Consider the following 14811-nt stretch of genomic DNA (forward strand, 5'->3'; position numbering starts at 1 on the left):
TTAATGTTACGCTTGTTCATACAAATGTTTCTGTTCTCCAGTTAAGATCCCTTAATAAACTGAATATTTAATACTTATGTTTATTTATTATTATTATTATTATTAGTGTATTTAAAATGCATGAGATTCCACACGAAACTATTTTAAGTAATTTACCTTTCATAAAGTTGCTGCTTTATGGGAACTGAAGTCAGATCCTCTCCTGTTCCATTCTGGAGAATTCTCAGCAGTGCATCTGTTTCTCCAATTCCATAATTCAGCTTTGCTTCAGTAAGCTCTACAGTAAGAGGCTGCTGCTTCATATCCAGATGTATGCCAGACATAATCTGGGCACGCTCTCTTTGAAGTCTCTCAATTTCTCTTGTTTTACTTTCCCAAGGCTGGGATTTCCCTTCTGTTTCAGTTGCTCGTTTGCTGATTGACTTCTTTTCCATTTGATTTTGTAAATCAGCAGCACTGCCAGTCAAGCTAATTACTGAGGATGGAGGACTGCCCTTCACTCCACACCAGTTGCTAAATTTATTGTGTATGGGCAAGTCACGAAGACTATAGCTTCGTGGCCTGTGGGTCTTCACTAAGGATGCATTCTCATTTAGTAGAATTTCAGTATTACATTCACTTGCAGAAGCCGATGCTGTATCGTCATCTTGAAGGGGTACATGCATATCACTCATTTTAGAAAGTGGAAAAGGGCAGTTATTTTGATTTTTCCAAAAGGAATGGTGGAACTGTGCAGAAGACGCTTCCATTTGATGTTCTGGAGATCCATCAGCATTTGTCTTGCTTGACCAACACGTACTAATTTCTTGATTAAAAAACAAGTCAGAATTTGGAGGTGAATGTCTACATTCCTCAACATAAGACGTCTGAGCGTGGTTTTTAATCAAAGAGGCATCAGAACTTCCAGTGGTTTTGTCGTATCTGATTCTTCCTGAAGAGCCTCTTCCTCTTCTGGTGACATACATACAACGTAGTGAATGTTCCACTGGAATGTGCTCTTTGAGATCATCAACTAAATACTCCCCATGACCAGAAACCTCTAAAGTGCTACTTGAATGATACAATCTTTTTGCACGAATTGTAGTGTGTGCGTCAACAGTGAATCTGTGCTTTTCCTTCGACTCTTTTGAAACACCTACTCCTAAGAACTCTTTAGCTGTGTTCTTATCTGAGAAACTTGCAGATTTCTTGCTCACTTCCTTGCTATCTCTAGAAGTGGCAGATTCATTGTCTGTTTCTGTTTGTGAAGAATTGTCTACATGAGGCTCCAAGGTGCCCAAGCCAGAACATGAACGTGATCCTTGCTTTCTTTGATTACTGAGAGAACTTGAAGTATCATTAGGATGTTCCACAGATCCCTTGATAGAACAAATGGACTTGCTACAGGTAACCTGGTTGCTTGGATTTGCACTAAGTGTTAGAATAGGGGAAGAGGCTCTGTCAACTAATAAGGTGTTTTTATAACGTAGTTTCCTTTCTGCTGCAATATCAGATTCATCAACAGTTCTCTTATCCTGAGTGTAATGTGCTGGAGATGGAGACGTACTAGAAGTAGACCTGCTAACTACCATGCATGAAGATTCATCTTGTCCTGAACTCAGTGAAGATGATACAACAGGAGAAACTGTGGGACTTCCAAAAGCAACATTCTGCTGTGCACTGAATGGTGTTTTTTGAAGATCTAAGATAGGAGTGGAGGCTCTGGCTAACGAAGGCAGATGCATAAAGGAATCTCCCAAAATATTAGCAGCAGAATCATTGAAGACAGGCATGCTCTGCATTCTCATTTCAATGCTTTCTGGAGTTCTCTCTTGAACAGCCAGACGTACATCTTTCTTTTCCTGAGACCTACATACGGCGTCTGAACCTACCACTTTCACAATCACATTCACTTCCTGAGCTTTCATCAATTCATTTTCAATTTTTGCCTGGAATAGGTTTTGCTTGTTTTTGCTTTGTGGGTGTTCTGAAATATCAGCTTGAATGCCTACATCTCCTGTAGTTTGCGTACAACTGTCTGACATAGTAGCCCTTACAATCTCTTCAGCAATTCCTCTTTGATTGATTTTGGCATTCTGCTCGTTATCTATAACATTCTGTTGGGAGAGGTTTCCCAGCAGCTCAGAAGTGTTATGAAGAAGTTGTGATAGGTGCATGGACAGATTCTGCATGCTCATCCAAGAAGAAGGTCGCTGAAATGAACTCCTATTTGTGTCTTGTTTTCTTGCAGAAACATCTGTATAACTTCTCCGGTGCCTTTTCTGTCTTTTATACCTTCCTGTAGCCATTGTTTGTGTTCCCTGCTCACAAGTAATGCCTTGTGGTTTTTTGGAGGCTGTTTCTGACTCAGAAGGGTAGAGGAGTACAATTTCATCAACTTGCATGGAACTGTTTCCAGGTTGTTCAGAAGGATTCTCAAATTTCGAAATTCTGTTTTTGGGATTCGTTTCAAGTATCTCACCTGATACATTTACATAATGCTTGCTGTTGTCACTTGAATATGGAGATTCAAAGCCCTGTCTCACATCATCCCATCCCTGGGGGTCTTCAATGCTGCTTAAAGTGCTTGATAGTACTTTTGCATTAGCATAAGAACTGAGATGAGAGTGAAAAGGGGAGTTTTGAGAGTTCAATCCATTATCCACACTGGAGCACCTCATAACCTTATGATTATCTAGACTTAGAGGAGGCTGACTGCAAGAGACATCACTTGCACTACCAAAAACATATTGCTTCCAACCAATCTTGCAGAGTCCATCTTGCTGCCATGGATGAATGTATGGATTGATATCACTTGAACTAAAATGCATTGCATCTTTATTGTCCTGTAAAAATAAATTCATTTCTTCTGGTTGATATCTCAATTCTTCAATTGTCTCTTCATTGCACTGTGGTAAAGTAGAAGTATTTGAATGTTTTTTTGCTTCTATATCCATGGAACGACCAGCTCTATGTGCCAAAGCAGTTGAATAGTGAACAGCAGAGGGCTCTAAGGAGTTGCTGCCTTGGCTTCTCTCCCCATAATTTTGTGAGCTTTTTGGATCATAATTAGCAGGTCTCTGAGTTTGTACCAATCTCTGCTGAAATCTGGGTTTGTATTTAGCCGGTATTAACTTATCTGACTCCAATTTAGAAAATCTTTCAATTCCATGAAGATCATCTTCAGTTGGAGATGGAGGCTCAACACTCATATTCAATTCTTGTAAAGATTTAGAGGCAGGATACAAAGAAAGATGTGCCTTAGATGAAACTTCTGAAGTGTATTCAAGATCAGAGATCGCAGAAATAGCTGGGGCTGACAATATGTGATTCTGTAAACAATGTCTTTGTTCATCTTGTTTGCAATGCTTTGTATTTAGTGCAGTAAAGTATGATTTTTCATTCCTAAGTAATACCAACTTGGGTTCCTGTGGAGGCAAACAACTGTTTTCTGGTAAAATTTTGAAGCACGTATTCTCATTTTTCACGAAAGAAAGATTTAGCCTTTCTGATTGTGAAGTCTTTCGCTTAATCTTCATTATATTATTTGCCATTATCTGATAATTGTCAGGACTATCAACACTTGAACATGCATTATTTTTGCAATGTTCCATATCTTTTCCACTTCTTACTTTTGCTCTATTTTGATCTTCTTCCTTTGCACGCCCATCCTGCCAATTGTCTTGTAAATCTATACATGAATTTATTTCAAAATCTGAGGTAGTGCGATATGTTTCTTTGGGATCCGCAGCATTATCATCTGTGGGACATACTCGCCCATTCAGATTATACATGTACCTGGAATCCACATTAATGTTTCCTGAACATGGGTTTTGCGATATTGTGATTTGTGGGGCCATGAACTCATTGGCAACAACTGATGGTGCTATGGTTTGATTTTCAACAGGATCTTTTCTTAAAAATGTTCTTCTCTGATTCCTGTCTGTTGCAGGAAGTGCTTTCTCCAAGTTTGAATGCAATTCCTTCTCATTTCTGCTAATTCTCGCTCTCATATTTTCCTGTTTATTAAGAGTTGCTCTTGCAGCATCCTCAAAAGCAAATGATGATGACATAGAAACATCATCATCTACTTTCCTTAGGTTTTCTAAAAATGCTTGTTGTAGTGAAACTTTATCAACTTCTGTTTCATTGTTGAGTTGTTCAGAGTTACTTTTATGTATTGATTTTCCATCTTCAGTAGGATATCCTTGAGAGGTAGATTTTGTATCATCTATTGGCAGATGTCTCTTTTCTTTTGTAAGAGAAAGTACAATATTTGTTGAAGCAGATGGCTGCTGGTCAAATATCACAGTATCATCAGATTGACTCTCTTGCATTTGTACTATAGCAAATGCAGAACAGTTTGAAGTAGCTGTATGTGAAACATCGTATCTGCTAGTTTCATTGTAACCAATGTCAGCAGTAAGAGGGTATTTTGAAAACATTTTTAATGATGGGTAAGAAACTTTTGGAACTTCTCGAGGAAACTCTCTCTCTTGTCTTTCTTGTAGAGAATGAGGGTTTGTAAAAGTAGATGACAACTGGTCAGTCAAAGAAATGTCTTGCAATGAGTCGTCAAGCTGCCTAAATTTCAGAGATTTTGAGTCTTCTGGCAAATTAGAGGTTTCAAAGGTACTAAGATTGTTGGAACTTTGAAATGTTGTATAAGCTGGAACATTCTCCACAGTGCATAAAGGAAGAGATTTTGTTTCCTTATTGCTATTTTGTTCAAGATTTTGATATGTAAGCAAGCTCTTCTCGGGTAGTTTCATGCCAGAACTACCAATATAGTCCTCTGAGTATAAACACAATACTTTTTCTTTTATACCATGGCAAATCTGGAAAGAATCTTGACTTTGTTCTTGCTTTTCATCTACTCCAACTACCTCTTTAGTGATTTCATCATGCTGTGTGTCTGTTCTCTCTCTCTCTCCAAATACAGAACAAATTTTGCTTTCATGATCTTTCTGATTTACAAACAGATCATCAGAAACAAGTATCGGTACATCCAAATCTACTGATTCACTTTCCAAGTATTTTGTTTTTCCAGAACAAACAGCATCAATTTTACATTTGTCTTCTCTGCTGTCTACCAAAACATTTGCAAGTGTAACGGGGCTATTCTTCAGCAGACCAGAAGAATATTTAGAAACACAAGAATTCATATTATATCTTGCAGAGTCTTCTTCATAATGAGCATTTCCCCACAAGGGTTGATTAATACTTTCCCCAAGGATCTCAGAAGCAACTGCAGAGTTGTCTGGATATCCCACACAGAGATCTCTAGAAGCCCTGTATGCCTGAATCTCACTGGGTTCAGTTTGATATCCAAATACATCAGGAATCCTTTCACTATTACTTTTACAGTCTGTTTTAATATAGTCTGCAGTTGAACATTTCTCTGTCTGATTGCATTGCGCTAATTCTTTCTGACTTATATTCATATTTTGAAAAACTTTCTGAGAACAGACCTCTGGTAGTGATTGCTTTATTTTCTTTCTCATATCATTATCTTTCAACATTGAAGAGGAAAGCAGATTTTTATTATCTGAAGTCAGTGGACCAGACACAGCCATTGACGCAGCCATACTTCCTTCTTGAACTATATCGTCAAAGGAATTAAAACAAACTTTTGATTCCCCCCGCACACTTAAGCCTGTGCTGTGCTCTGTCTCAGAATTGCTCACATTTTGAATTATATCTTCAGGAGAATCTAACCTTCCCAGGGAAACTGAATAATTTGTTGTGCCTTGACTGGGTGCAGCAATTATGGATTTGTGACACTCTGCAATATAGGAAGTTGAATTTATGTCATCCCTATCAGGAAATTGCCCAGATACAGCATAATTAGATGTGTTGTTTAATACAAAGTTTCCTTCCCTCTCCTTGTTCTGCATGATCATGGTTTGCAGAAAATCACTCTCTTTATTTTGCATTTTATGAGAAAATGATTCATCTCTTCTCTCTTCGTTAAGTGTACTGGGTGCTCTGACACACACATCATTCTCCATTAATGTTTCATAGTAAGGAAGAACTCCAGTACCAGCATTACTATTAAATGACTTTACATGTCCTCTTAACACAGTGGGATCATCCTGCACAACTTCTGTGCTGTTATTTATTCCAAAATATAAAGGATGATTTACAGACTGACATGGAAAGACTTTAAGCAAACACTGTTGAGTTTCTTCAGAAGACTTTATAGTTTCTGGTGTACGCTGTTGTTTATTAGGTACCGAGGAATCATTGGCATCATTTCCAGAATAACCTTTAGATACCCAATGACTTTCTTTTAAGATCTCATTTAATTTATTATTTGTCGGTTGGTGGCTGCCTTTGTTTTCAGGTGGAACTTCATTTTGATTTTGTGAAGCAGTCAGTTCTCGACTCTCAATGTTTTCTTTGAAAGCCTTCCTTTCTTTATTGGTTCTAAAAACAGACGCATTATATGTTTTCACACTTTCATTTCTTACATCTGCTTTAACCATTTGTACCAGATTTATCAGATGCGTTTTCTCCTTCTCTTGTGCTATGAAGCACATTGGATCAGATTCAAAATTATCAGGTCTGCTTCCAACAAAATTTACATCCAAATCTTCAGACACCCCATACTTGGGATAGTCGGTATAAGAACTCTTATCTGTATTGCTATTCTCTTTAATATGTCTTCCAGATTTTCCTCTGATTACGTTTTGCTCAATTACTGCACTATCATCAGCTGAATGGTCACAGTTATTAATGTCTTCCACCAATTTATTCATAATATCTGTTTTGCCCTTCTTTTCAATTGCATCATGGCTACCTCCTGTTAACCTTAAAGTATCAACTGACAAAACATCTTGTTCTTCTAGCTTAGAAGAAGCTGTAAAGTATCTTTCTGGGATCTCAGATTCAATTATAAATTTTTCACTGTTGTCTCCGTCACAATACATCTGATCGAGAGCTGGAGTCTCTTGTGTCAATGAAACATTTACATCTGTGTGCAGTTCACCTCTTCCTGTGCTAACCAACATCTCATCGTCTTTCATATTAGTTTGTTCCTCACTCCCAACCATTTTGGAGTTAGTTATGCTTCCATCAACTTTGTTTTCTTGATGAAAGTTCTTATGGGCCAAGCAGTCTGTTATACAAGTTTCACTTGTATTGCTAGAAACATTTTTTTGTCCCTTTTCACTGTTTTCTAAGGAGATCTCTTCACCACAACTAACTGTTATTGTTCTGGCTATGCTTTCAGTATTCAACACATTTTCTGTTATTCTGTTAGTCTGCTTCAATTCCTCATAAGAATCAAGGAAGCCTATAGTATTCTCAGAGAAATCTGATGAGCTGGAATGCACTGATGGAGTGCTTTTAGAAGCAGCTTCAGTCTCTGTTGAACAATAATTTATTTCTATGTTTGCTTTCCTTTTATTTTGATGAATGCTACTTGTCGGAATGAAGCTGTCAGAAATCTCCACTGTTTTTGATTCATCAGTGTCCCTTACACCACCAACACCAAACACACCTGATTCTTCTTTCTCTGCCTCTTCCTGCAGTACTGTTGTGTGCACCTTTTGGTAAAACTCATGGTGATCTTTGCAAGCCACAAGATCACTGGGATCTTTTGATCTCTGAACCAGACTATTGCTTTCCAAATTATTTCTGCTCCTTTCTGCAATATCACATTGGGCTTCAACTACAGAGAAGTTATGTAAGGTTTCAGTCTGCCTAGCTTTAATTTCCAAAATATTGTTTTCCAACTTGATGACACTGTTAACCAGTTTAGCAATTTCTTCAGTGGTGTTTATTTTTTTACTCTGATAGGGAACCAGAGTCTCTTCCAGGATAATTTCATCTTCAGTATCGGTTGCCTTCTTTGTGCATTCAGATTTTTTATTCACACTTGGACTCCCTTCTTGGAAAGCAGTGTCTGATACAGTTGTATTAGGTTCAAACACTTTTCCGGAGTCTGTTTTTACATAATTACTGGTTCCTCCAACAAACAAAACCTCTCCTGAGAAATCACTTTCACTAAGAACCACACAAGAAAAAGCAGTTTCATTCTCTTCTCTTGATTCAGGAAAGGATTTGTTCTTGGTCTGAGTATCAGAGAGAACGGCTGCATCATATCCCACAGGAACTTCAGCCTTTTTATGCATGTTGTTTTTCTGCTCTTCAGATTTTAAGCAACACATTGTGCAGAGGCAATTAGAATTTATTCCAGAACAGCAGCTTTTTTGGACATTGTTTTCTATACTGAAATTAGATCTGGTGTCACAAATTTCATTAACTGCTGTAAGATCCTGCAGTTGTGTATTATATTTCTGAGTTTCAGAAGTATGCAGAAAAAGATTAGTTTTTGCTGTGTCACAGTAAAATTCACTTGAGTTGGACTGTGAGGTGGATTCATCTCTAATTTCACAAGTAGTTGTAGTTGAGAGCTCAGTGTTTTTTCCATTTAAATTCACATTAAGGTATCTTAATTCATCTACCACCAAATTTCTATATTTGGATGATGACCTTTCCTGGCCTACAGGGTGAGAACTCAAATGATCTTTTTCTTTACTTTCACTGCTTTCTTTTCTTATAGTCTCAGGACATAATGCGGTGTTTCCCAAAATGTGTAGGGATAAGCAACTTTCAGGATTGTCAGCCTGTAAACTTTTAAGAAAATGATTCTTTAAAACAATTTTCCTTTGAAATTCACAATTATTTTGTGAACACAGATCTTCATCCTGTTCATATTCTTCAGGAACTCTGAATGAAGGGGCCTCCAAGGCAGTTTCAATAAATATATCTCTACTTGTTGTATTACAGACCAACTCTTTCTGAGAAGTGTCTATTGATATTGCAAATTGGTCATAACTAGCATCCTGGGGAAAGGTTGCAGGACCAGTGCGATAGGGTTTTCTTTCAAAAGAAAAATCTCTGTCTGTGGTTATTTCTCCTGCAAACAACTGTTGGTAATCCATCTTCTGCATAGATTCAAAATTATTCCCCCTGTAACTGAGTAGACCTACTTTACCAGCAGAATTTTCTCCTTGTTCAACAGAAGTCTGAAGTGTATAACTTTTCTTTATACCAGTGTTCCTGTTCTTGTTTGACAGGTCACGGAGAAAGAAACCCTCATCACAGGATGTTGATGTTCCCTCTTTTGCAAAGAGCTGACCATGTTTTTTATATATTCCATGTTTTACTGAAGATGTTCCTACTGTGGGTAGTGAAGCTGTATCAGGAGACAGCTCTTTAGACAATCCACTGGCAGCTGCATTGACAGATGCATCTCTTGTGTTTGACTCTATTGTTTTTGATTCTATTATCAAATTATCACAATCATTATCTGTGTCGTCTTTTTCAATAGTTCTAAAGAAGCTATCTTCTAAATCAGAATCTCCATGATCTTTTCTCTGCTGTAAAACATAGGTAGATGGTGCTGAAATGAATGATATTTTTTTAGAATCCTGATCCTTGGGCAGTTCAGGATAAATTTTGGGGAGAGAGCCCTCTTCTTTTCCAGACACTGAGAACAAACAATCTGTCATGGAGTTTTTTTTCAAACAGCTATACTGTTGTGTGTATTCAACAGTAGATCCATAAGTAGATAATACAGTAAGCTGTTTGTGTTTAGGATGAGCTGACTTGACATCTTCATAATAACCACGTTTTGCTGAAAATGTTGAAATGGGGACACATGAAGTGCTTGGTCCTATTGAACTGACAAACAATGACCTAACATCTGGAGATTCTAAGACAGAATTTTCATCAGAATTTGCATTTTCTTTGACCATCTTACTTAATAAAGATCCACTCTCAGGAACTTTGTTTGTATCTCTCTTAAAATGTGTTGTTTCTGGTAATGGTATTTCTGATCCATCAGAGGAGAAAGTTGCATTTATCTCATTTACGCCATGTGATAAATGAGAAATACTATGTAACTGCTTATAGCCAGAGACAAAAGATACTTCAGCAGCTGACTGCTTTAGGTCATCTTTCTTCATCCAACATTCCAGCTTGCTCAGATGAGCACCACAAAATTGTAAATTTTCACGAAAAGAAGGTACAGCTATTCTGGGGCTGCTGATTTCACTTTCTGAGTCATATGAAGACAAAGCATCAATGAGCGTCAAAGGGTTTCCACCTGTAGAATTAAGTCTTTGATCAAGAAACCCTTCTTGTTTTATAAAACAAACCTTCATCTCTTTCAACGGCTGTTTGCAATTGTTATTGCAAATGGACTGTGTTTGAGTACCCAGATAAAAAGAACTACTCTGCTTTAGATCATAATTTGTTCCTTTTACATCTTTGTCACAGACTCCAGGCTTCCGGCATTCCTCAGTCTGTATGGCTGGGGACCTAGGACTCTGCAGCCTCCAAAATATCTCTGCAGGCACTTCATCAGATGAATCAGATTTGGATTCTTCTATCAGATCTTCTGCTAACACCTCTTCTGCATCAGCTAAGCTATCCAGAGAAAAGCTTCTTTCAGTCTTTGCCAATCTACTGCATGATGTGGATGAGGTCACTAAGGGTGAGACATGGTGATCATATCTGCCTTTGTAAAACTTAACTGGCTCTTGGTGAACCAATAACTTGTGAAAACGTTTTTTACTTTGTTTTTTGGCTTTATTTTCTTTTTCTACCAGAGAGTCTTGAGACATCTGACTATCATCACTTTCAGAATCTTCTGGGTTGGTGATACATTTATTCCGGTCTGAATCTTCCTGTTTCAGTTGCTCGGTCAAGGCTTTTGCATAAGCACAGGAGAGAGAATCCACAGAGTAGGAACTATCAGTATCAGAAAAGTCATTTTCATCATCCTCTTGCCAGTTCCCTAGCAGATCTGTGGCTGCTTTTGAGATTCCGACATTCAACACCTCAGCACTGTGCCATTTTTTTTCAATGTAACGGAGTGGTGTCTGGATGTTTATCTTATTAAGGTTCCCTACTGAAGTAGCTGTCATCAGAAACTCCTGCTTTTCCACTGACTGCCTATCATGATTTGGCAAGGATGACTTTGGCTCTCTTTTCAAGTTCCTCGCTGTTTGACTTAGACAAACTGATGGAGGCTTTCCACGCACTATTGATTTTTTCACTTCCTTGGTAAAGCTTTCTGGAAGTGAATCTTGGCGTTCTCCTCTTAAATCCATTCTAGACTTTTCATGAGATGCCTGGGCTTCACTTTCTTCTAGCTGTCTCCCTGTAGGCTGACTTGAATCTCCTAATACCTTCGCTTTGGTCACTTGTGTCCCTGTAATAAAGGTTTCAAGTTCACCTTTCTTCTTAAGCTGATTGGGAGAGAGGCTCTTAGAGGTCTGGCTTTGAGGTTCAGTTTGTACTAATCTATCATCTAATTTTTCCATTTTTTTATTATCTGTGTTGATATGTAATATAACTGGACCATTACAGTCTTTTTCTGCTCTTTTTTTATTTCCAAACAGTGATGTCTTTTGTTTTTTAGTTAGCTGTCTCTGTGTCGGGAAGGAACTATACCTCTCATCATTAAGGTCATCTCTCCTGGAATTGTCTTTAATTGTTCTGGGTAGATATTCTAGAGACAATGTTTTCCATGGTGGATTGCCTTCATGGCATTTATAAGTATTTGGTGAGGTAGATAATTCAGAGGTGGTCTTCCTCTTCAGGAAAGAGCTGTGAAAATAATGCAAGAAAAAGAATCAGAGGCTTTTACATACTGCATGACTATATAAGTATATATTATGTCCTTGGCCCACAGAGACTCCATAGCTGTAATCACTATTAATCACACTATAGTTCTGAGTCACTGAAATCCACTTAACACAAGCCTAGTCATGCCCCTACCTTTACCCTGTGGTTTCCAAATTTAAGAGAGCTCTCTGGGGAGATTCCCAGCTAGTTTAGTAATGGCTACTCAGCTTCAAAGTCTGAGCCAGATACAGCATTTTAGTCAGTGATAGGCAAAAAGCAATGTTGTTACTATTATAAATGATTTCAGAATGCCCACAAGAGTGCTGGGTGCTTCATAGGAAAACAAACAGAAGACAAGTCCCTGAACTCTAGAGCGTACAGTCTAGTGAGAGACTTCTCAATCAAGTTATAATATCAAGGAATAGGGAATGATGCAGGGTTATATGTACAATCAGATTGCATCTGTATATATTAGGGCTGTCAAGTGATTAAAATAATTAATCGTGATTAATCACACTGTTAAATAATAATAGAATACCATTTATTTAAATATTTTGGATGTTTTCTACATTTTCAAATATATTGATTTCAATTACAACACAGAATACAAAGTGTACAGTGCTCACTATTTTTGATTACAAGTACTTGCACTGTAAAAAGAACAAAATAGTATTTTTCAATTCACCCAATACAAGTACTGTAGTGCAATCTCTTTATCATGAAAGTTGAACTTACAAATGTAGAATTATGTACAAAAAATAACTGCATTCAAAAATAAAACAATGTAAAGCTTTAGAGCCTTCAAGTCCACTCAGTCCTATTTCTTTTTCAGCCAATCGCTCAGACAAACAAGTTTGTTTACATTTGCAGGCGACACTGTGAACAAGAAGCAGGCAGCATTATCACCTGAAAATGAGAACAGGCGTTCTGATGGCACTGTTGTTGTTGTAGTTGCAAGGTATTTACGTGCCAGATGCGCTAAAGATTCATATGTCCCTTCATGCTTCAACCACCATTCCAGGAGATATGCATCTATGCTGATGACTGGTTCTGCTTGAGAACAATCCAAAGCAGTGCGGACCGACGCATGTTCATTTTCTTTATCTGAGTCGGATGCCACCCAGTAGAAGGTTGATTTTCTTTTTTGGTGGTTCGGATTCTGTAGTTTTCTCATCGGAGTGTTGCTCTTTTAAGACTTCTGAAAGCAAGCTCCACACCTCGTCCCTCTCAGATTTTGGAAGGCACTTCAGATTCTTAAACCTTGGGTCGAGTGCTGTAGCTATACCTAGAAATCTCACATTGGTACCTTCTTTGCGTTTTGTGAAATCGGCAGTGAAAGTGTTCTTAAAATGAACAACATGTGCTGGGTCACCATCTCAGATGGCTATAACATGAAATATATGGCAGAATGCCGGTAAAACAGAGCAGGAGACATACAATTCTTCCCCAAGGAGTTCAGTCACAAATTTAATTAACACATTTTTTTTTAACAAGCGTCCTCAGCATAGAAGCATGTCCCCTGGAATGGTGGCTGAAGAATGAAGGGGCATATGAATGTTTAGCATATCTGACACGTAAATACCTTGCAGTGCCGGCTACAAAAGTGCCATGAAAATACCTGTTCTCATTTCAGGCGACATTGTAAAGCAGGCAGCAATATCTCCCATCAATGTAAACAAACTTGTTTGTCTTAGCGATTGGCTGAACAAGAAGTAGGACTGAGTGGACTTGTAGGCTCTAAAGTTTTACATTGTTTTGTTTTTGAGTGCGGTCATGTAACCAAAAAAATCTACATTTGTAAGTTGCACTTTCCCAACAAAGAGACTGCACTACAGTACTTGTATGAGGTGAATTGAAAAATACTAATTCTTTTGTTTATCATTTTTACAGTGCAAATATTTGTAATAAAAAACATACACTTTGATTTCAACTACAACACAGAATATATATGAATATGTAGAAAAACATCCAAAATATTTAATAAAATTTCAGTTGGTATTCTATTGTTTAACAGTGCGATTAAAACTATGATTTATTTTTTTAACCACAATTAAATTTTTTGAGTTAATCGCGTTAGTTAATTGCGATTAATTGACAGCCCAAGTATATATACTTAAGCATATATACGTTTTGGTGGTCCAAATGTTGTGGGTGTGTTGGGGGTGGTTAAGGGTACCCCTGTTTATCTTTTAAAGTGACACTGCAGAAGTGAATTTTTAGGAGTGGTTTGATCAGGCAAAAATAAAGTCTTGACCAAGAGTCCAGGAAAGAGATTCCAAACCTAAAGTAAAAGGTGCAAAGACATGTGTGAGAGCCAGTGAAAGGGGTATCAAGGAGGCAGGGGCAATGTGAAAGGAGACTAGGTCAAAGATTTAGGGAGGGGTGCAGAGTCTTGAAAGCAAGGACAAACCGCTTAAAAATGTGTCATAAAATAAGACTGGAGACTTAAAGGGAAGTGAGAGTGGTGTAGCTGCTTTTATAAGATGGATCAGGGTTTTGACTTATACAAAGTTTGGGTTAATATACCCTTATAAAAATGTTTTTAGTACATTACCTGATCGTAGGGCAGCAAATATTTCTTAAACTTGGAACTAATATGGAAAATTCTATAAAAGTTTACTTACCTGTAAATGGGTACATGTGGTGGGTAAAGATTACAGAAAGAATGTCTTCTTGGTTGCAAGGAACTTGAACCAAATGACTTGCTTTTCCTTTGCAACTTGTGATCCCAGGAGGTAATTGTGGTGTTTTGGTTCAGGACTTGGGACTGTTTCAAGTTATCCTCACTGAGCCAGAAGCTGGCCTCTAGCTGCTCTAGGTTTCTCTTGGCTTCCAGTAATTTTTGCTTCTTGACAATCCTCTCCAACTGGAACTTGACCTTTTTCCGCCTTATGTTTCTTTCTGCTTTCTTTAAAGAGTATCTCCGCAAAAGCTCCAGCTGTACCAGCCTCTTCCTGTTCTGCACTACCAGGGAAGGACAGATCTCCAAATCCACAGTATTCTGCACTTCAGCTTCTGCATATGACTTAGACTCTGTCTGTACAGCAAACTCCCTCTGCTGCGGTTGAAGGGAAGCCAGTTGTTTCTTCTCGTTAATAAGCCACTGTTGGTCTATAAGCAAAATTATAAAAGAAAAATATTAGAAAATGTCTTCATTATTATCCTGTTCCTAATTTCAATCAGCAGCAA

General features: G+C 37.8%; 1 protein-coding gene across 7 annotated transcripts in view; it reads right to left on the bottom strand.

Annotated features, from left to right (window-relative positions):
• The window catches only part of STARD9 (StAR related lipid transfer domain containing 9), a 244368-nt gene that overhangs the window by 65926 nt on the left and 163631 nt on the right, over positions 1–14811 (bottom strand). For all 7 annotated transcript variants that reach the window (XR_012159442.1, XM_073348593.1, XM_073348592.1 and 4 more), the window contains 2 exons: positions 14247–14733; positions 157–11604 (listed from right to left, as the gene is read on the bottom strand). Coding sequence is in view for 6 of the 7 variants with exons in the window: in XM_073348593.1 (XP_073204694.1) it covers positions 157–11604; positions 14247–14733 (11935 nt within the window). In the remaining variant the exon portion in view is untranslated. The remainder of the gene's footprint in view (positions 1–156; positions 11605–14246; positions 14734–14811) is intronic.

Source organism: Lepidochelys kempii, chromosome 6 (genome assembly GCF_965140265.1).
Source record: "Lepidochelys kempii isolate rLepKem1 chromosome 6, rLepKem1.hap2, whole genome shotgun sequence".
Classification (NCBI taxonomy): domain Eukaryota; kingdom Metazoa; phylum Chordata; order Testudines; family Cheloniidae; genus Lepidochelys; species Lepidochelys kempii.